Source organism: Camelus bactrianus, chromosome 14 (genome assembly GCF_048773025.1).
Source record: "Camelus bactrianus isolate YW-2024 breed Bactrian camel chromosome 14, ASM4877302v1, whole genome shotgun sequence".
Classification (NCBI taxonomy): Eukaryota; Metazoa; Chordata; class Mammalia; order Artiodactyla; family Camelidae; genus Camelus; species Camelus bactrianus.
The window spans coordinates 908,061-930,607 of NC_133552.1; the positions used below are offsets into that span (position 1 = coordinate 908,061).

A 22,547-nucleotide genomic window follows, 5' to 3' on the forward strand; every position below is an offset into this window, starting at 1 on the left:
CCTTTAACGTGCCCCACGGCACAAACCTGCCTTTTGCCATGATCTGGGTCTTCCAGCGTCCCCTATACCAGCATTTGCCAAAAAGTGGTCCTACTAGTCAGGATTCTCCAGAGAGGGAGAGAGGAAAATGATTTAAGGAACCAGCTCTGCAGTGGTGGTAGCAGGCTGGAGGCCCAGGGGAGAGCAGGTGTTGCAGCTGAGTTTGAAGCATCTGGAGGCAGTTAGGTCTTTCAACCGATTGGATGAGGCCCACCCACATAGAGGGTAATCCGTTTTACTCAGTCTACTGATTCAAATACTTCCACATCTAAAAAATACCTTCACAGCAACAACTTGACTGGTGTTTGACAAAAAACTGGGTATCGCAGTCCAGTGGACAACTGCATTAACCATCACAGTGATCCCGAATAAAAGCAAGAGACTCATGGAAAACTGTCTCTCTACATGTAGTCAATGTTCAAAACTCATTAATAATCCCTGGTGTCTTTGGGAGCCCTCCCCTCCGCCCCTTTTAGCTTTAACATTTAAAGGAAACTAATGCTGGGAACCGGTTGGGAACCTCATTCCTCCTTCACGTCGCACTTGCTGAGCTTATCTCTGAAGCTGGGTGCAGGCCTTGGCCAGTCTCAGGTCGCCCTCGAGGGTGTCCAGGGCAGGAGGACAGGCCTGGACCACGAGGTGCACGGGCACGCGGGCGGCTCCAGCCGCGCCCTGGGGGAGCCGAGGGGGCGGTGGGGGACCAGGCAGCCGGCTCTCCCAAGGCTCACGGGCCAGTGCGGCGGCCACCAGAGGTATTCCTGGCATCCTAGCACCACCCCTGGATGATCTGCCTTACGGCTGATCTCAGCTGGATCTAGGAGACTTTGGTTTCCTTTCTTTCCGGCTCCACGTACCCGCCGCCCGCCTGGAACCCCTGGGCGGGGACCCTCCGCTCAGCTCCCAACGGGCCGGCCCCGCCCCCTCCGCCCCGGGCCCCGCCCCGCCCCGCCCCGCCCCTCGCGGAGCACTGTGGGAGCGGCTTCCTTGGATCCGCGCGTGGCAACGACGCGGCCGCGCAGCTCTCGGCCCAGGCCCGGGAAGGCCGCGCGCCCCGCCGCGCTCGCGGTCGCCCGGCTCCCCTCGCCGCGAGGTAGGGGAAGGGCCCGGGGCGGCGCGGGTGCCGGCTGCCCTCGGAGGGGCTCTGCCGGCCCTCCCCGGCCCCTCCTGGCCCCTCCTGGCCCGCGCGCCCGCCGGCCCTCGAGCGCCGGGCCCGGGGCTGGGCGCGTGAAGCTCTGCCGGCCCGGGAAGCTGGGCCGGTGCGGGGCCCCCGCGGTGGGACTCGGGGCCCGGAGCGCGCCTGCTCTCCTGGCAGCCCCGGCCTGGCGGGGGCGGCCGCGGGGTCCCGAGAGCCCGGGCCGGCCCTCGGCGTTCTCGACCGCGCCTTCCGCTTGTCCCGCTCGGAGTCTCTCGGACGCGAGCCTTTGCCGCCGGGTTGCGCCCCAGCGGAGAGCATCTCGGGTTATAGTGAAAAGCCATCTTAAAATCTTTCGTGAGGGAAGTTCCTTAAAGTAAAACTTGTACATTGTGATGGCCACGGTAATTTAGTTCCCTGTGGGAAGCAGGGTATAATAGACAACGTTCTTGATTTTCAATTATCGGCATATTGAAAAGTTCTCCTCATAAATGTAAACAATGTAACTCCAGAGTAATAAGTAACTGTGGCAACAAAATTAAATTTAAACGTGGTTGTAAGTTTGCTAAGTATCAGTTTGTTCTGGAAGCCTTCTGATTTTGGTGTGGAATAAGAATTGTTACTCAAGAGCACATTAACGCCGCTGGTTTTTCGTAGGTAGAGATGATGCAGAATGTCCACTTGGCCCCAGAGACGGACGAAGATGATCTTTATTCTGGCTATAATGACTACAATCCAACCTATGACACCGAGGTAAAAAAAAAAAATTTGTGTTGGTCTTTGCTGTTTATGCTGGTTCATGAAAACTGGATTTGAGGGTTCAGCTTTATTATGCTTTAGCTTCAGCAAGCTGATTAAGAGCCTAGAAGAGGGCTGTCACTGAAGACTGCACTGACTTCTGCCAACAGTAGTAACTGCAGCAGAAGGGAGCAGCGGGGAGACAGGAAAAAGGTTACAGAAGAGTTAGGATCACTTATGACGTGGATTCTTCTGCACGTGTTACCTGAACGTGAGCCGAAAGACTTAGGTCACTGCACGTGCCTGGAATCAGGTGTTTTAAATGCTCCAAATTTGAAATGTCATTTTAGAAATGCTTTTCTTTAATTAAATTATATAAGTATTTTATAGAAAAATTAGAGCATGGAAATAAGTATAGATTAAAATCATAGAAATTGTCACCACCCAGAGACAGACATTAACTAACAGTGCCCAATGCCAAACTTTTCCCTGTGCAGACATCTGTATCTACTGTATCGCTATACGGTTTTGGATAAAGTGATATCATATGGTGTGTACTGTTTTGTAACCTGCTTTTTCTCTTTTTGAATATTCATGTATGTCAACAAATCTATATCTGCTTAATATTTAGTAGTATAGTAATTTATAGGGTGAAATTGTTACTAAGGCAAATATTTGAACATTTAAAATCTGTTTATGTCATTGTGAGAGTTATAGTTTCTGATTGCAAAAACCAGAAATCAATAAAACCTCTTTATAAAGTTATCTTGAATTAGTGTGTGGAAAAAGTAAGGGTGAAGGATATGGGCATTAATTTACTTGCTAGTATGTAAGAGTCAACTATTAAGCATTTATAGGACTTTGAACTCATTTAGGAAATCTCATTTTATTCTAGAGCTTTTCATATAGCTTTCAGTCATTTTTGAGTTATTTTTTCCTCTGGAGAAAAATGATGGCCTGTGAGTTTGAGACAGAGAGAAAACAAGAAAAGAAAATAGAAATCATTTACTTACTTTGTGTGAAATAAAACCTAGGAGATACTGCTCATCATACAAAATTTGAAAAATACAGATTGGATTAAAAAAATGGCAAAACAGCGTAAATACTCTTACCCCATGTCACCTGTGTGGATATATCACCTGATGTTTTGCTGTGTTCCCTTGTTATTTAATGTATGCAGGTATTTCCCTCCCTGGATGCAAACACACATACACACGATTATATAGACTAGTTTCTAAAAATTTGTATTAAAATATGAGCATTTTCCTAAGTTAGTATAAATTATGAAAACAATTGAATCTCTCCATTTCTCCCAGTTATAAAAGTTACGTGTATGAAAATTATATATGCTCATTGTTAGAAAACAAAATTACCCATAATCCCATCACTCCAAAATAACTACTGTTAACATTTTGTTGCTTTCTCTTTCCTTCACACATATAAACAATTTTCTTTCAGCATGTTTGGAAATGAACTAGCATTTACTTTTCTGTTTGCTTATTTCCATTCAGCTATATCATAAAGAATGTCTCATGATACTAGAAATTTAGATATAATTTTAATTATATCTGCATAATACTAACTGTATATAGTTGATTATTTTCTGACCATAGGAAATTTATTTCCAGTTTTCTGCCCCTATTAATAACAACCACACACTGAACAATTTTATGCCTAAATGACTTCTTGTATTGTGATGAAACATTTCCTTGGATGGAGTCCCAGAAGTGGAATTAATAGATCATTGTGATCAGTTTTAAAAATCGGAGAAAATTGCTAACTCCTCAGGTCATCACAGTGGGGCTTCGTTATTTAACTTGAAGCAAATATTCAGACTGTCATACACAAAATAAATTATACAGTAAAATAAAAATATTTGGTTTACCCATGGTTTTCTTTTATTTTAATTAATTAGAATAACAAGTTAATATATAACTGAATTACTTGAAACAGTTGTTAAGGTTTATAGATAATGCAAATTGTTAAATCAAATCATGAACAAAGATGACAAAAATTGTGTTAGTTTGGTATTTGTAATTGGAGAATTTGTTGACAATATTTAGTTTGTTATTTAGCGCAACTTCATTGAGTTGATTGTTTTATTAATAGTTTAGGAATAGTGGAAGACTTCTTTTTCCTAAAAGATCTACCAAATAGCATAATTAATTATGCTGAAGGGAGCCCTTGGCTTGTGCCTCATGTGGAAGTTGCCTGGTTTCTCTGGCTGAGACTTGTGAACTTATGCAGTTGATAGGGAAGGTTATGAAGGCTGTTTGAAGTGAAAGTTAAAGAAGAATGCTTGAACATCATGAAATCCTGTTTAAAGTACGTCGTATTACCATCCTGGTTATGCAGACATTGTCCTATGTCTGCAGGGTTTTAAAAAGCTGATCGATGTTGATTGACTCTACCTTTTCTGTATTGTTTGTATAATAATCAGCAAGTGTGTTCTTGTGGGAAGTAGGCTGAAGTTAATCAGGGGCAGGTGTGAGCTTTGCGGGAGCCAGGGTTTGTGTTGGTGAAGGAGCAGGAGGTGGAGGCGGGTAGAAGACAGGTGGCTGGTAAGGCTGGGTGCTTTGGAGAGCGTCTAAAGGTGGCATTTTGTCCCAGAAGCCCAGGAACACTGGTATTGTGCCCTTGACTAGCGTTACTTCCCTCAGATTTCCTGCGGGAGAACATAAGCACAGGTCAGGAATCAGCCAGGTGGGATGGTGCTTTATTTCAACTGTGGCTTTGGTTCCAAACGGCAGCGCAGGCTGGGCTCAGTCTGAACCTCAGGCTTAACCTCTTCCGTGAGGTGAAAAGCCGTTTTCACTTGGAAGAATGGAAATGCAGCCAGAGAAAGCGTTTGCTCCGCTGCTGGGCGAGGATGCCGCCTTTTCTGTTCTGAGGCCTTCTCAGGGAGGGCAGGTAGCTGTGGTCCCAGCGTCTGGGTGAGGGGAAGGGGGTACCAGGGGTGGGGAGTGGGGCTGATTCTCTGTTCTTACCACTCCCGCTGCTTGGAAGAAAGAAGCAGAAAAGGCCATATCTTTGTGCGCTTGATCTTTTAACCAGGCGTAGTAATAGCACCCATCTAAACAGTAGCCAATAAAATGTCCTTAAACTTGACGTACATCATCAGTACTCCCCTCCCTAAGGGATACTGTGTATGTGTGTGAGGGGGGAATTTGAGGACAAGAGTCCTTGAGCCCTGCCTGGATGTCAGCAGATGGAGGTAGATGATTACAGAGGATCATGCATACCAACCAGTAGAGGTTCAACATTTTTAAAAAACTGTCACTTCATGTTGAATGGTAATTTGCCTCTTCATTTTAGGAACTGGAGAATGACACAGCTTTTCAGCAAGCTGTGAGAACTAGTCATGGCAGAAGACCTCCAGTAAGTGAAATTTTTTTTTTACTGTATTAAAAAAACACATAACATAAAATTTACCATCTTAACTGTTTTTAAATGTACACTTTGGTAGTGTTAAACAAATTCTCATTGTCATGAAACAGGTCTCTAGAACTTTTCATCTTCCCCGTCTGAAACTCTGTCCTCGTTAAACAACAGCGCCCACCCTCCACCCCCAGGCCCTGCTCTCCTGCTGTCTCTGAATCTGACCACTCTCTGTACCTCTCAGAAGTGAAATTGTGGAGTATTTGTCCTTTTGTGGTGGGCTTATTTCACGGTGCACCTGTCCTCAGGGCTCACCCATGTTGCAGCCCCCGTCAGGACCTCCTTCCTTCTTCAGGCTGGCTGACTCCTCTGTGGGCGGGCCGCATTGTGTCCACGGACACTTGGGCTGCTTTCACCTCTCGCTGTTGTGAGTGGTGCTGCTGTGAACATGAATGTGCAGACGTCTTGAAACCCTGTTTTCAGTTCTTTGGGTGCATGCCCAGAGGTGGGGCTGCTGCATCCTGTGGTAATTCTGTTCTTAGTTTTTGGAGGAACCTCCATACTGTTTTCCGTGGTAGTTACACCATTTTACAGTCCCACCAGTGGTGTACGAGTGTTCCAGTTTCTCTGCATCCTCAGTAACACTTGTTGTTTTCTATTGTGTTGATAGTAGCAATTTTAATGGGTGTGAGGTGATTCTCATTGTGGTTTCGATTTGCATTTCTCTGATGATTAGTGACTTTGAGTGTCTTTCATGTGCTTTTTGGCCATTCGTGTATCTTGAAGAAATGTTTGTTCAAGTCCTTTGTCCATGTTTTAACTGAGTTAGGTGGCTTTTTTGTCATGTAGTTGCGGGAGTTCTTTATACGTTCTGGATGTTAACCCTTTATGGGATGTATGCTTTCTAAGTATGTTCTCCCATCCTGTGCTTTTTTATCCTGTTGATTGCGTTCTTGGCTACACAGAAGTTTCTAAGTGTGGTGTAGTCCCATTTGTCTATTTTTGCTTTTGTTGCCTGTCCTTTTTGGTGTCCTATCCAAGAAACCATTGCTAAGTCCAATGCTGTGAAATCTCCCCCTGTTTTTTCCCTAGGAGTTTTATAGTTTTAGGTCTTACTTGTGGACCTTTAATCCATGCTGAATTAATTTTTATGGGTAGTACAGATTGAATCTGACTTCATTCCTTCGTGTGTGGTGTCTGGTTTTCCCAACACCGTTTGGGGGAGACTGACTCTCACGTGGTGTGGCCTTGGCAGCCTTGTTGAAAGTCGTTTGACCTTACACGTGAGGTTGCTTCTGGGCTCTCTGTTCCATCCCATTGGTCTGCTTGCCTGTCTGGCTGCCCTGCCACGTTGTTCCCAGTATAGTAGCGTTGCCATGTATTTTGAGATCAGGAAGTGTGAATCCCCCAACTTTATTCTTTTTCAGAATTTTTTTGCTATTCAGGGTCTCTTGAGATTCCAAGTGAGTTTTGGGGTGGATTTTTCTGTTTCTTAAAAAAATGATTTTGGGATTTTGGTAGTAATTGCATTAAGTCTGTGGATTATTTTGGATAGTATAGACATCTTAACAGTATTAAGTGTTTCAGTCAGTGAACATGGGCTGCTTGCTTTCTGTTTGTGTTGTGTTTAATTTCTTACAGCAATGTTTTACAGTTTTCAGTGTATGCAGTAAGTGAATTTTAAAGTATTGTAGATTAAAGAATTTTTTTATGCTCTTGAGAATATAAATATTATTTATGTAAGGCACTGGAGTATGTTTACCTAAAACACTCATCATTTTAAAAGTTTGCACTTCTAATTTTTAAAGCTGTATAAATATTAATCCTTTAAAACACTGGGGCTTAAGTTACAAATTACTCCTCCCTTGGGTCGTGACCCTCCATTAATTAATCTCCAACAGTACATAAATGGCCAGCATGATTTTTTCCACTATTATTAAATTTTTTTTATATATCATGCAAAGAATAGACATATTCCTTCCACAGTACATGAAATCTGGCAAGCTTCTTTTGTAGCTGAAGATAAACAGTGTTGGCACTAAATAAAAGAGTGATGTCTGGTGGGGAGGGTACAGCTCAAGTGGTAGAGTGCGTGCTTAGCATGCACGAGTTCCTGAGTTCAACCCTCAGTACCTCCTCTAAAAAATAAACACATAAATAAGTAAACTAGTTACTCCCCCCCCAAAAAATGTTAAAAAAAAAATAAAAGTGATGTCTAGAAAGTTCTGTCCCTAAAGTTCTATGTCTGATGTTCCTTTTTCAAAACTGCTTCTTTGTACCCACTTACGACCACACAACAGTGGTTCTCTGGGGGACGTTTGGCCTGAAGGTTGTCACAACTTGGCTGAGGTGCCGCTGGCATCTCACGGGTCCCAGGCAGAGGTGCTGCTAACTTCGTAACGCACGGCAGCCCCCAGTGCAGAGTCACTGGGGAGGTCGAGACGCTCTGCTGTGGAGCGAGTCCTCTGCTTCAGACGGCAGGTGCTCCTGCCTTCACCTCCCCGCCCTTGGTCACTTTCTCCCTTTCCTCCCGCTACACATATTACTGAGCAAAAATAAAAGATGGACGTTAAACCACTTAAGATGGAAAGGGTCTTGTGAGTAGCTTGCCTGTCACGTTTATGAGGTGAATCAGTGTGGCTCCTGTGATGAGTTTAGCCAGCCCTGCGGTTAGACACGCCATCCTCCACAGGACTGTCCCCACTTCTGACACCAACTGCAGGACCGCCTCCAATGTCAGTCATTTTCTGAAAGGACTCACAGAGCTCTGAAAGCTGCCACACTCATAGTCTGTTACAGGGGAGGATGCAGGTCACAGTCTGTTTAGGGAAGAGACATGGGGCAGAGTCTGGGGGCCAAGGCTTTCCCTGTGGCACCAGCCCCTCCTGGTTGCTCTGAGCAGTGACAGTACTTAGAGCCTTCACCCACGGATCCAGTGTCCAGGGTTTTACTGGCGTCCATCACACGCCGCCCTTTAGTCTGTGGCCCCTCCCTGAGGCCCAAGCTAGTACACCTGGAAGGTAGACTGTCTGGTGGCCAGAGCCCCCAGGCAAACAAAGTATATATCAGGAAGGGTGTTTCAGGGGCCTGCACATCCCCTCCCAATGGCCAAGTGCAGAGCCAGGCCTCTCTTTGGGTGAAGTTAATTCTTGAATACACATTATGCAAGCTATATTTTAATTTTAAGGTTACTTTCATTATAGAAAGAAAACTTGTAGATTGAGTTCTTCTGCTAGGCTAATGACAAAACTGGAAGCTTTTTGAAGAGGCAGACTGTCTTATTCATTGTTCTTTTCTTTGCCTGCTGTGGGTGTTCCCTAAATCTTTGTCACATGACTCAGTAAATAAGCAAACGTTGTCTTCAGTTTAGTGATTCTGGTATCAGACAGGCGGCAATTCTGCCACCCTGGCCCTTCATTGATGTTTTAGGAGCGACTCCAGAGGTGCTCACATTGTGCAGGAGGACACAAGCCTGGGGAGGAAGGGCATTGCCGTGCCTGCAGCCGGGACAGAGCTCAGGGCTCCATCCCGCTGAATGACACTTTCATCACACCCTAGTTACTATATTAGATGGGAGAAATTATACAACTTCTATAAAAAGGTACTAGGCTCACTTTAGAGGGATAAGATTCCGGCTAGCTCCAAAGGACCACAGGGAGGAAGACAAAAGGGACACAAGTAGATTTTACAAAGCATAAGGCAATGTGTTGTAAAAAAAAAAAAAAAAAAAAGAGTGTAAATTGCGGTGGGACCAGAAAGCTAAGTTATTTAGCACTGGTTGGGCAATCAGAAGATGCTGTTTAGAATATATGTAAAATATGTATTACATATTTAAGAATATTAAAGGGTATATTCAATTAAGATTGACCTTGAGATATGTGAGGAAAGGCATGGTGGGTGAGGATGCAAGGTGAATAAAGAAAGGGGTAGCGTAGGATCCACTGTACCTAAGAGGTCAGTCCAGTGCTAAAAGTGAAAACCAGAACAGAGCTAGTCAGTAGTGAGTGGTTCAGAGAAAAATGGTCTCTTTCCTTCAATTTGTTCTCATGGAAAAAAATTACTGAGACCCACATCCTTCCTTTTCATGTTTTATCAAGCCATCTGTTATCTGTTAATTAGGTCAGTTTGTTAATGGTTCTGTTCAGATGTCCCATATTTTTACTGATTTGTGTGTGTGTGTAATGGGAACCACAGTTCTATTATTAATGAGAAATAAATGGTCAAATCTTACACTGTGGTTGTAGATTTACTATTTCTTTTTTTAAGTTTTTGTTTTACATGTTTGGAGCAAGAACATTGAGAGTTGTTATATTTTTTGTGTTAAATTGAGCCTTTCCTTGCTATGAAATGTCCTTCCGCCCCTCGCGGTGCTGCTGGTCTCTGGTCAGGGGTCGGCGCAGCACTGTAGTTACACAGGCTCTCTTGTCCAGTGTTTCGTTGTCTGTCTCTCTGCATTTTTACTTCCAGATTCTTCATATCTGTATGTTTAAGGTGTATTTCTCACTAGCAGCATGTAATAGAGTTGGTTTTTTTTTTTTAAATACTGTCTGATAATCTTATGCTTTTAAGTCTATTTACATTTAATGAAATAACTAATTTGGTGTGTAAATTTATTGTCTTGGTGTTTGCTTTTTGTTTTTTCCTGCCTCTTTTATGTTTCGTTTTCTCTCCTTTCTTACCTTCTTTTGTTTGATTGTGTTTTTCTAATTTTCTCTTTCTGTTTTCTTGGGAGCTTACATTCTTTAGCTTTTCTTTCAGTGTTTTCCCAAAGCTTACAATACCCTCTTTAACTTATTAAAGTCTACTGTAATTTAGTATTCTGCTGCTTCCTGGACAATGCCAGAATTTTGCATCATTTTCAACTATTTTTCAGTTGTAGAATTTCCATTTATTCCTTTTTTATAATTTCCAGTTCTCTGCTGAAATTATCAGTCTTTACATTCATTGAACATACTGAACACAGTATGTTGAAGTCTGTGTCCGACACTGCCATTATGCTTCCCCTCCTGCATGTCTTTCCATTTTGTCTCTCTTGCTTTTGGTTGGTGGTCTCGCTCCTGTGTGTCACATCATTTTAGATTGAATGCAACGTTGTAAACGAAAAGCTGCGGTGCTAACTTCAGGCTGTGTGTCTGTGCCGTCCAGTATGATGAGCACTAGCCTCATGTGGCTGTTTACATTTAAATCACTTAAAAGTGAGTACGATTTTAAAATTCAGATCCTGTTGCATCCGCCACATTTCCAACGCACAGCAACCACATGTGGCCAGTGGCTGCCTTACCAAGGCAGCCGTGGAACGTTTCCGCCGTGTTTTACTAGAGAGCATTTAGTTTTGCTTGTGGCCACAAAGGAGCTAGGAATCCTGAATCACCTTAACCGAGGTGAATTTGAGGTGATTCTAAGTTGGGCTCGGTCCTTATAGGACTGGTGAACTTCTGATGTACCTTCCAGTATGAGTGTCATCTTTGAGATCACAGTCTGAAGCCTGGAGGATTACCAGGGCTGCCACCTCCCCGACCCCAGCTCCGGGGTTGATCTCTTCAACCGTGATCTGTCTTTAGGGCTGGCAGGCGCCTCGGGGAACCAGCAGCCCAGGTGCAGCCCCTTCTGCGGGCTCTCAGGAGAGCCTGATCAACTCGTTCACTTGAGACCTTGGAATGCCTCACGGCCTTGACTCTGCTCTAATGCATCCAAACCAGTTTTCTGCAAACATATTTTTGTCCCCAGCCTCTTTAGTTCTTAGTGGGAAAGTTGTTTAAAACAGGAGTCCGTCAAGCCAGAGGTACAACTCCTCTAATCATGACGTTCTAATGGAGTATTTCAGACAAGTGTGCCTAACAGCTAGGGCGTGTAGCACCTTTTCACCTACATGGTCCCGTTTGATTCCAGCTATGACTTTGTGATCAACACGCTTTGTATCCTTCTTTCAAGGATGAGAAAATTTAGGCTCACAGAGATTAAATAAACACAGCAAGTAGTGGGAGACCTGAGATTCAGACCCAGACTCTCTCGCCTCCAGACGCAGTGTCTGCTGTCAGACCCCGCGTCTGGCAGCGACAGCCACGCAAGATGCGTGGAGGGTAGCGGTGAAGACTCCGCGTCTCGTCCCGCCTCCCGTCAGTCTCAAGTCCCTTCTCTCTTTTAAAGTGAATCCCAGGGTAGCCTTCCTTCTCAATACTTAAAATACCTGAATTCCTTAATGTTGAAGATAATTTAAAAGAAATTCTTCTAAATAGTCTATAAATATTTCTCTACTGATAAGTCTATATTTTACGTTTCCAGTTTTCTATTATATAGCTTAATCTGAATTCTATTAACTATGTTTTTTTTCCTCCCCAAGATAACTGCTAAAATCCCAAGCACAGCAGTTGCTAGACCTGTAGCTACTGGATATGGGGTAGGTTTTCTCACGCTGAAGATGCAAAGACATTTTTTCTCACGCATAAGTTCACTTTAGGCAGTTCTAAGTAAGCTTGGCACCTTGAAGCCCATGACCCAGATATATTTTCCATTTCAGGTGGCTATGAACATTATAAATTGTTGATTGATAGCTTTGATTATTCTGGTCATTCTGGTTGTAAATATAACAAAATATTTTCTTTTCCTCTCTGTAAACGTTGTGTTTGTTGATTGGCTTCTTTTCATTTTCTATATAATATAACCAAATGTCATGTGCATTCCACTCATATATTTTATGTGAAGTTAGATGTTATATAAATGTAATGTTTATAGTTTTTAAAAACTTACTAATTAATACATGAAAAATTAAAATTTAAGAAAAGTTTCAGAGGTATATAACTGGGTCTTGCTTTTATTTGAGACCTTTGGAGGAAAGATGCTGTATAAAAATCCATAAAGGAAAATCTTTTAAATCTTTACCAAATTGCTTACATGAAATAATAGAGGAATGGGAGAAAAATGCAAGAGTGAGGTAGAACAGCATTTCCTGGTCTTCATGATAATATTTCTTAGGGGTCAGAAAAATGGCTCAGACCTACAGGTCTGGGGCACTGGCCTTACAGTTGTCCCTTTCTGTGAATGAAGAAAGTGGCCTTTTATGTAACAGAGCAGTGTATCACGTGATGCATGCTTTTATCAGTCAGCCAGAACGTGTGCCACTCATGAATTTGGTTTTTGTGGTATTTCAGAACAGAGACAGCAAGCTCTTCTGTGAAGGGCCAGTCTAGTTTCCATGGGATCCAGCTCTGCCTTCGCAGAGAAGCAGCCACAGACGGTGTCCAGACAGACGGGGCACGGCTGTGTCCCAGTGAAACTTTATTTACAAAGGCTGAGGGTTGTAATTTTAGAGTTTTATTGCTTAATCCTATGTCCTCAGGTGATAAATGGAAAAAAATTATGTTTAGGTCTGCTTAACAGTAGAAGGAAGGAAAACAAGTTATGAAGAAAACGTTTATACCTTGGTTTGTAAAATTAAACGTAGGCGCTTTGGGGAATCGTTTTAACGTAGTTTTCTGTTTACTAGTCCAAGACATCCCTGGCATCATCCACGGGAAGACCAGTGACAGGGGCTGTTCAGGTATCTGTCGTGTGGTGGTTCACGTGGGGCCTTTCATGTGACTCAGAGTAGTATTGTTACCAGAGTTCAGGAAGATGTTACTTACAGAGTGAGCCTGACTCTTTAAATTGTGGCCAAAGGTTGGACTGTTTGAAATCTTTGGAGGCAACGTCTCTTCGGATTTGTTCACTCACGTGTCAGATGAAATCCCATCGGGGAAGGCGCATAGGACAGATAGTTTGTATCATGTACTCGGGGACCCATTTTTCTGACGCTGTCACTCAAAATTTCTGTGGTTTCTCTCGTGGGCATATGAGACCAACCGAAAGTAGGGGAGGAGCCAAATAACAAGTTGTATAAGGTGCTACCTAAAATTCTGTGAGTGTTTCTCTTTGCAAATGGGGAGTAAGCTCAGTTAGACCAAGGACTTGAAACTTTAAAGGGAAAGAGAAAGTAGACACAGGGTTGATGCGTGAGGAGGCAAGGGGAAGGAATGTGAAGACAGGGCTTAGAATCCAGCGCTGGGGACTGAGGCCGTGTTGAGACTGCGTCACGTGCAGAGCTGTCCGTGAGAGGTGGGGCTTACTTGAGCATACTTCTTAAACAACTCTTGTTCCCCCAAGGATGGAGTTACTAGACCTATGACTGCAGTGAGAGCAGCTGGTTTTACCAAAGCAGCTTTGAGAGGTTTGTTATATTATTTCTACTAATAATTTTTTTCAGATCTTTTAATTTTTCAAATGTTCTTGTATATGTAAATATTATTACTATTTTAAGTAAAACCTAACATGCCATTAATTATTTTTGGTACCGTTAAGAAAGGACAGGAGCGATGAAAATGTTCTGCATCCCAGGTAGGATGCGGGTTATACTGGCATGTAATTTGCCAAAATGTGCTGAGTTGTGCATTTAGAACTTGTGTGTTTGTTAGAGTTCCATTTAAAGAATTAAAGGTGAAAACAGTATTTAAATATATGATAAATGATAATTTTAAAATAAAATTATTGTGACAAAAATGAATGTTTATTATACCAATAATGGAAAATTAAAAAGCCAGCACTAGGTTGTTATTCACATGATTGATAGTTTAAAGTTCATAATAAGGATAGAAACTGTGGACTGAAATAAACACTGAGAGAGTGTCTTATTTTTGTTTTTACATGGTAACACAGTTTTATTTATATAGTTTTATGTATGTTTGAAATGTTACCAATTTCTTGATATACAGACTTTGTGGACACACACAAAAAAGTCCATTCCATTTAAAAAATCAGTAAGTCAAATAACGTGTGCAAGGTCTCAATTGTGCTGGGTTTGTGACTCAAACGTGAACTCTTGAACTGTGTCTCAGGCTCTGCGTTTGACCCCCTTGGTCAGTCCCGGGGCCCTGCACCTCCTCTGGAAGCCAAAAATGAAGACAGGTATGCAAGTCCTCGTGCCGCTGTTTGGTTATTATTGTTGTAGATTTGTGACTTTTATTTTTCAAATACATTATCCTTAAGTATTTTAAAAGTTTGTGTCAGCAGAATAGTAATCAAGACATCATCGCTGGTTCTTGGAACCAGCAGAAGAATCAAGTCTAAGGAGAACAGCCGTGTGTATCCTGTGCTGTTTTATTGTAACATTACTGACTTGAAGCTGTGTCTCATTTTTATGGGTATCACTGTTGATTCTCGTGAAGGCCAAATGGGGTTGTAAATGTAATAAAAGATTCTTATTTTAGGTGGCCTTTTTTGGGTGCCAGGGAGACGGGCGAGGTAATTAGATTTATTTACTTATTTTTAATGGTGGTACTGGGGTTTGAACCCAGGACCTCATGAATGCTAGGTATACACTCTACCAGTATACCCTCCCCCCAAGAGATTGTTATCTTAAAAGGATGTTGCAAAGAAGAAAACTGAGAACGTGTAAGTTAGTTATATCGATATTGAGACATTTAATTTTTTATAGAATTAACGGTTTTGTGCCAGTGGCAGGAGATTAGCCAAAAAGCTACAGTGTAACTCAGCTGTGAGCACTTCCTGGGGTCTGAGCACTGCCAGTTTGGACATTTCCCACGTAGCAGCACTGACGGGTGCTCAGTGCGTAGGCCATGGACCGCCTTCCCTGAAGACCAAGCTCTCGGACTGTCAGCTCGAGCGCGGAGCTTGACCAGGCTACCTGACAATGGGCGGGACTGAGATTGGAGCCCAGGCTGTCTGTGTCCAGGGCTCCTGCTCTCTTTTGCGTCTGTGTGATAGGTGCTTTTAAATTGTAATTCTTAAACTCAGGATTTAGGCTGCTGTGTGATTTACGTAATTTCCCTTTTTGACTGATGAGGAGCCTCTATAGAAAATCAGTTTACTTTGTACCCTAATGACAGCAAGTTTGCTAATAAGTGTATGTTATTTTATCTAAATATGATGTTGTTTAGGATCCTTCCAGCTGCTGACGACAGGAACCTTCAGAAAAACCTACATACAAGAGCACTTGCCATCTCCCAGAGCTGGGGGCCGGGCGGGTGGCTAATGGTCTGCGCGGCGGCAGCATTGCTGGCCCGGCTCCGCTTTGATCCTCTTGGCTTTCCTCAGGAGCCTGCCCGCCCTGACGCGGACCAGGGAGCCACGGGGGTTCAGAAGCTTCCTGTAGTTGATTGAAAACTAGAGTCTTAGGGACCCTTACGAAGCACAGATCTTTCTTATTTTATACCTAGTAGTTTGTACCTCTTAATCTCCTGTTTTTTTGTATATATGTATTTTTTATTGAAGTATAGTCAGTATATAATGTGTCAATTTCTGGTGTACAGCATAATGCTTGAATATAGCCAATATCTTAGAATATGACCTTTAAAAATTGTGAATCATTATGTTGTACACCTGAAACTTACCCCAAATGTACCTCATCAGCTATGTCAAATATACCTCATCAATTACACCTAAATAAAAAGTAAAGCAAGACAAAACAAAAATTAAAAAAAAAACAAACCACTGATCTTTCCAGGAGCCTCTACTCCAAGCAGACACATCTTTATTTCTCGCTGGTCAGAAATTCATCCCACGTGGGACTGAGCCGCACGTTTGGCAGGACAGCTGAGGCCCTGTGTGGGAGGAGGCAGGTGGGGGAGGCTCCTGTGTGAGCGGGTGTCCAGCGTGTCTGCAGAGTTCATCCTCCTGGCACCTGATAGAGACGGGACAGTGTCTTCGTAAGGCTCTCTGAAAGGCGTTTAGCTTTAAAATTTTATACTGATGGTTTAGGTTTGATAATAATTTGTGAGCAGTATTTAAAGATATTTGTTAGAGTGTTTCAGACAACTAGAAAACAGAATTCCATACTTTGTTGTAACCTTTGGAAAGTCACCATTTATTGTGTTCATTTGCTCAGTTAGAATTTTGCAGGTCTCTATAAACTAATAAAATTTGTCTTAATACCAGGTTTTAGTGAAGAATATGATTTTATAGAGAAAGTTATACCATTTAATTTATTTCTGTATTCTTTAAAAAAGTCTGTTTATAGAGAATGACAGTGTATTCTGATATATTTATAGTAAACTTTTATTTAGGTAGTGATGTACATTCATAGTGTTGTGGTGTTTTGTTGAAAGAAAGTGGTAGCAAAACAATGCTGATGACATTTTTGAAATGTGACTGAACTGGAGATACATTTTCTGCTAATGGAGTTAGGGTTTTTAAACTTCACCTTGTTAGAAATCTCTGTGGTATCTATTTGGTAGTAAATAATAATAATTTTTCTCTTTCATGAGAGCTTCATTTTCTAACCATAGGTAAAGTTTTCTTTTGCTGTAGGATTGGCTTTCTTTTGGGGATGGTAACGTAATAGCATGGGTCCTAGAGTTACCTTATTTGGGTTTAAATCCTGGCTCTGTAACTTTATAACTTACTAGCTGTATGATCTCAGATGCAATACTTAACTTTCTCAACCTATTTTCCTATCAGTAAAGTGAGGTAAAGATAGTAATTCTACCAGGAGTTTTATGAGGATTAAAAGACATAATTAGAGTAGTGTTTAGCTCAGCATTAAATTACACTTATGCTAAGTAAGTGTCAGCCATTTTCACTATCATTATGAATAATTACATGGTGTAGTTATTAAAAATAGTGGTACATTTACTCTTCAATGACATTTATATATTTGTCTTATTTATGACCTATTCTTAACATTTATGAGCACATAATGGACAATGTTAAAAGTAAGTTAACTTTTGTAATATTATTAGTGGTTGAATGGTTCAAAGTATACTTGCTTTTTTCTTTAACAGCCCAGAAGAAAAGATCAGACAATTAGAGAAGAAAGTAAATGAGTTGGTGGAAGAAAGCTGTGTTGCTAACAGTTGTGGAGACTTGAAGTTGGTAAGTTCATGGCCTGATAAGCTTCAAGAGCCTGAAGTGTAGGCGTGTGCAGCCGCACAGGCACACGTGGGGTAAACATTTTCATTTTGCTGTGGACTGGCCTTTCACTGAAGCAATTATTTGAGAACCTGCAATTGCAGCTCTACTTCATAAGTTCTGATGTCAAAACAGTTGGCTGATCTTGTAATTTTTTCACATTGGTCATTTCAAGAGAGAGAAAAAATTCTAATGTATCAGTTGACTGAATTTTGCAGCCCGGTGACCTGTTGGTTTGGACTTGTAGCTTGTTAAAGGCACAGCTACCACAATCCACACACGGTACTAAGGGCTGGTTTCTTATTTAAGCCTCACTACCCTAAAATATCTCCTCCTGAGTAAACTGCAAAATCATGGTTTACTTTTTGGGAATCCAGCTCTGCTCCTTTTTTTTTTTTTTTTTTTTTTTTAATTAAATCATTTCTTTTAATTTTCTTTGTTCCTGTTACTTTGATCATCATACCACATAAATATAATTTCTATGACTTAGCTATCAGATTAATGAATACCATTAAAAAGAAATACACAGTATAAAAAGCTACCTTTATTGTTCATAGAACATGTGCTTTCTTATCTAGCTCTAAAATAAAAATCCCATATTGAATTAATCTGTCTGTGGTTAGTCTCTCAGCGGAAATCAGTGAAAGGTTCTTGGTATCCTGAGTGAGATGTGAGCCAAACTAAGGGTCTCTTTTGGTTGGATAGCAGTTATCCTTTGACTTGTCCATATTTTGAGTGTTCCAGAAACCATACAGACCCACCTAAATTCCCAGCTCATGAGATTGAGTTAAAACACCAGAGATTCAGGAGTTGGGAGGAAAAAAGAAGTAGATAGACGCTGTCACACTTGAAGGTGGTGGGAGGCGGGCGGCGGGGAGACCTGGTGCAGAGCAGGTGGGCTCCACGTGCCACCCCGGTGCTTCCCCGTTCCCGGGAAACACCGATCTCTCCCGAGGGCAGGAGAGCTTCAGGTTAAACAGGTACGAGGGAGGTTTGTGGCCAGAGTACCTGGCTTCCTGCAGACCCTGCGTCAGTCACATCATGTGCTGTGTGAGCGCTCGAAGGGTTTACGAAGTGTAAACTTCATTTCAGGCCTTAGAGAAGGCAAAAGATGCCGGCAGAAAAGAGAGAGTCCTGGTGAGACAACGAGAGCAAATTACATCCCCAGAAAACATCAATTTGGACTTAACTTACTCAGTAAGTGCGAAGTGCCTGTGGAGTAAAATTACTTTGCCTAGAATTTGTAGGTTCTGGAAGTCTTTTTTGTTTTCTTATTTTCTTTTGTTCTTCAAGTCTTATTGGGCTTAAGATGCCCAGAATTAGGTTAATGATAATCTTTAGTTTATGAGACCACTCTCATCTTTGGTTTGGGCAATGATTTTTTTTTTTATTTAGTTGGGTAACTTCATTTTTAATAATGAAGTAAGTACTTGCAAACCCACCATCCAGTGACTCTTGAAGATCTCTAATATTTGGGCTATATTCAGTGTGGTCACTTTAAGGAGATTCTTTTCTCTTTCCCCCGAGGTGTAGCTGAGATACAGTCTTCTGTAGTTTCAGATGCACAGCATAGTGACTTGATGTTTGTATATATTGTGAAACGATCACCACAGTAAGTCCAGTTAACATCTGTCACCACACAAACTTCCACAAATAGTGAGACGCATCTGTTGTCTGCGGTTGTTGAGAACTTCAGATGAGGCAAATGAGGCTATGCTCTGTGAGGAGAGTAGGGGAAAAGCTAATTTCTAGCAAAATTCACTTAATTCTGGAAAGACACTAACTTGATATTTATGCTGCTGATTAAAAGGCTGTATTTTCAGTGGGAAAAGTCTTCATATGCTAAATGTGGAAAAAAGGACGTTGGAATTTCAAATAAGAATTTTGGGGTGTTTACTATTTATAGCTAATGTTTTTTAATTCCATGGAATCTTTAGATCTGGGAATAATTTATAATGATTATTTTTTCCCTCTAGGAACACAATTTACCATAACTTAGTGATTTAAATTATAGTTTTGCATGTAGAAGAATACAATACAAATTAAGGTTTAAGATGCTTCCACGTGATGTCTGTATTTATGAGGAGAATTTGGCTGACTCTTTTCCTTACTCCTTCTATTACCAATAGTGTTAACAAGACATATTTCTTCTTTGTGGGTCTTCCTGAGATTCATAGAGAGCAAATCCATTCATTAGAACACATAGGAAATTAAGGTGAAATTTAGAGGACAGCCCCACCTATCTTGATGTTCTCGTTCATCTCGGAATGCAAGACGTGGTCTGTGTAACTCATTTCCTGACAGGTTGGGTACCTTGATGCAGGCAGCTAACTTTGTTACAGTGTTGTAATCTGCGGAAAGATTGTAGGCAAAGGGGGACTAAAATGATCACGATGTGTCTTTTTGCAATATGTTTCCTGTAGGTTCTTTTCAACTTGGCCAGTCAGTATTCAGCTAATGAAATGTATGCTGAAGCACTAAACACCTATCAAGTTATAGTGAAAAATAAAATGTTTAGCAACGCAGGTAGGTGTGTACAGTCAGTGTTTCCAGGAAGTGTATGTCTTTCATAGTATTAGTTTACATGCCTTCACTTCATGCTCTCTTAGAATGGAATGATCTGTATTTGTGATAGAGGTGTCCTGCTTAAAGATGCTAATTATGTGAAAATCCACACAAAGCAAATGAAGAAATACAATTGATAAGATGTGTTGCCTAGTAGTGAGTGAAGAATACAACCTGTACCACAAGTAGAGTGAGCCATGGCAACCCCGGGTCATGCTTTCCCTCACGTAATTTGTCCCTGAGAGACTGTCGTTTATATTTAGTACTTATATTGTGTAATTTTTTGGTCTCAGTATTGGAAGTTTATCAGAATACATTTTCTTTAATCTCATTAAAATATTAAATCACACAGTTTAAACCAGGTGGGTGTGCTCTTCTTATTCTGCGTGCGCACTTCCTGAACTGCAGGATCTTCATCCCGGGCCCTGGGTGGGCCCTGGAGAGGCAGGGGTACGCAGGGTTGTGGAGAGCTGAGTGCTTGATAGCAAAGATCCCCGCAAGTCTTGACGAGAAGATACGAGGATTAGCTGAGTACAAGCTGGAAAGTCTAGAGAAGTTTTCTGAGTGGACATTACATTTAAGCTGAGTCTCAAGTTTTTTAGAAACACTTTCCCATCAATTCATAAATGCTTACTGTAGAAGATGTGAAAGAAAAGGGATAAACTGTGCATATGGAAGCTCTGGGAGATGCTGGAATAAAAGGGCAAAAATAATGTCCAAAAAAGGTCTGATTTTTAAATGTCTTATTTTTTTAAGTCCCATTTTTTTTTATAAGAACACAACTCCAGTTTTACAATGTAACCCCATTGTTTCCTATCCACATTTCCAGAAGCCATCGGTCTCAAGTTCCATTTCCTTGCAGAAGATTAGTGTGCAGACATGAAAATAGTGTAACTGTTTTAATGTGAGAATTTTAGGTAGTGTCTGAAGCTTCGTAACGTGAAAAATTCAAAAAACATGAATTAAGGTCATTTAAAATATAGAAGTGGAAAAAGTAGGATATTATATATTCATTACATTTTTTTTAACTAGGACGGTTAAAAGTGAATATGGGAAATATTTACCTAAAGCAAAGAAATTATTCCAAAGCCATTAAATTCTACCGAATGGCCTTAGATCAAATTCCAAGTGTCCATAAAGAAATGAGGTAAGTTTGTAAAATTTAAGTGTTGTTCTCCAGAAACAATGTCACTTTTCTGACCTTGTCAGTAGGTTGCATGCTTTGAAGTGTCTGCACCTGAGAAGTGTTAGACTCACGTTGTATCTGTAGTATTTTGGTATGTCCCCTTGTGACTCACACACATTTGCAGGATGGAAAGTGAAAGGTTAAAGACGTAGTATGTGGTCAGCTGGAATGAATCTAGGCTAATGGGCCTGCACAGGGGCCAGCCCTGCAGGCCGCTAGCACCGTAATGCAGCTTCTGGCCAGCATCAGACCAGACAGCCGTTCTTTCCAGCAACACAGACTCCAGAGTGCAAGGCTAGACATTAAGACCTCCTTTCATTCGTAATGTAGCTTGAGAAGGAAATAGAGGGTTACCTTTGAATCTTAGAAGAGGGGAAAGAGAGAGGGATGCTGGGATATTTTTGTTCTTACATTATTTCAAGAGCAGAAACAGTAAATTACCTTATGGTCTGGTAATAACTGTGGGAAACACTATTCCAGGATATTTCCTGGTCATAGTTTCTCCTGGGCAGAGCACAGTTCCTCTGTGAAAGTTAATGTCTTTGTAAATGCCACCTTTTGTGATCATTTGGTTTGGAATTATGTGTGATATCTCATTGTCATTAGCAAGAATCTGGCTTATAGAGCACAGTGCCCTCGAGGTGCTTTTAACCCAGGTGAGGCCAAGAATTCGAGCATTTTAGAAAACATAGTAATATTATATAGTATATGTTAAGTGCTTAGCAGTCAGTAATCAAGTGGTGCTGCAGCATTCAAGTTGAGGGAGCGATGGTTGAGAAGAAGAAAGGCTTTATGAAGGAGGTGTGCTTGAGACAGGTTACTAGAGTGAAGACAAGAGAAGGGAACATCCAGACAAAAGGGCACTGAGAGAAGAGGCAGGGAAATACCAATGTGCACGATCTGATCAGAGAATTAGGAATTAAAAAGTGCAGTTGAATTGGAGTTACACCGAGGAGTGTTTAGAAATAAGGTTCACATTCGTTAGAATGGCTGCAATCAAAAGATAAACAGTAGTATTGAGGACTATACAGAGAAGTTAAATGGAGACCTCATGCACTGAGGATGTAAGATGGAACACTCTGGAAAATAATTAGGCTGTTTTTTAAAAAATTTAACACAGATTTACCACATGGCCAATTCCACTCCTAGGTATATACCAAGGGAAATGAAAACATGCATTTTCACAAAGGATTGTACATGAGTGTTTATAGCAGCATTATTCATAATACCCAAAAAGTGGAAACAATCCAATCAAGGAGGCAGACAATGGACAAATGAAATGTGGTGTAGCCATATGACAGAAGACTATTCAGCAATGAAAAAGGAATGAGTGCTGATACATGCTGTAGTATGGAGGAACCCCAAAGGGTGTGCTAATGGGTGAAGCCAGACACAGAGTATCAGGTACTGTATGACTCCATTTATATGCAGTGTCTAGAGGAGGCAGATCCAGGGAGACAGAAAGTAAGTTGGTGATTGCCAGCGGCTAGAGGTGAAGGTGAGGAGTGACTGCTAATGGGCACAGGTTTTCTCTCTAGGCCGACGGGAATGACTGAAGGTAAGAATGTGGTTATGGTTTCACGACTGTGATAATATGGCAGTAGTTACTGA

The 22,547-nt window shown here is 41.6% G+C and overlaps 1 protein-coding gene across 4 annotated transcripts in view; it reads left to right on the forward strand.

The window, feature by feature from the left end:
• Positions 1 to 1,003: 1,003 nt before the first annotated feature.
• The window catches only part of IFT88 (intraflagellar transport 88), a 57,270-nt gene continuing 35,726 nt past the window's right edge, over positions 1,004 to 22,547 (forward strand). For 3 of the 4 annotated variants that reach the window (XM_074377887.1, XM_074377890.1, XM_074377889.1), the window contains exons 1-11: positions 1,004 to 1,129; positions 1,829 to 1,924; positions 5,225 to 5,287; positions 11,628 to 11,684; positions 12,771 to 12,824; positions 13,427 to 13,490; positions 14,155 to 14,224; positions 17,059 to 17,149; positions 18,278 to 18,382; positions 19,609 to 19,711; positions 20,783 to 20,897. In XM_074377887.1, the coding sequence (XP_074233988.1) occupies positions 1,835 to 1,924; positions 5,225 to 5,287; positions 11,628 to 11,684; positions 12,771 to 12,824; positions 13,427 to 13,490; positions 14,155 to 14,224; positions 17,059 to 17,149; positions 18,278 to 18,382; positions 19,609 to 19,711; positions 20,783 to 20,897 (812 nt within the window). In that variant the 5' untranslated portion in view covers positions 1,004 to 1,129; positions 1,829 to 1,834. The remainder of the gene's footprint in view (positions 1,130 to 1,828; positions 1,925 to 5,224; positions 5,288 to 11,627; positions 11,685 to 12,770; positions 12,825 to 13,426; positions 13,491 to 14,154; positions 14,225 to 17,058; positions 17,150 to 18,277; positions 18,383 to 19,608; positions 19,712 to 20,782; positions 20,898 to 22,547) is intronic. The other variant, XM_074377888.1, reaches the window with a different exon arrangement.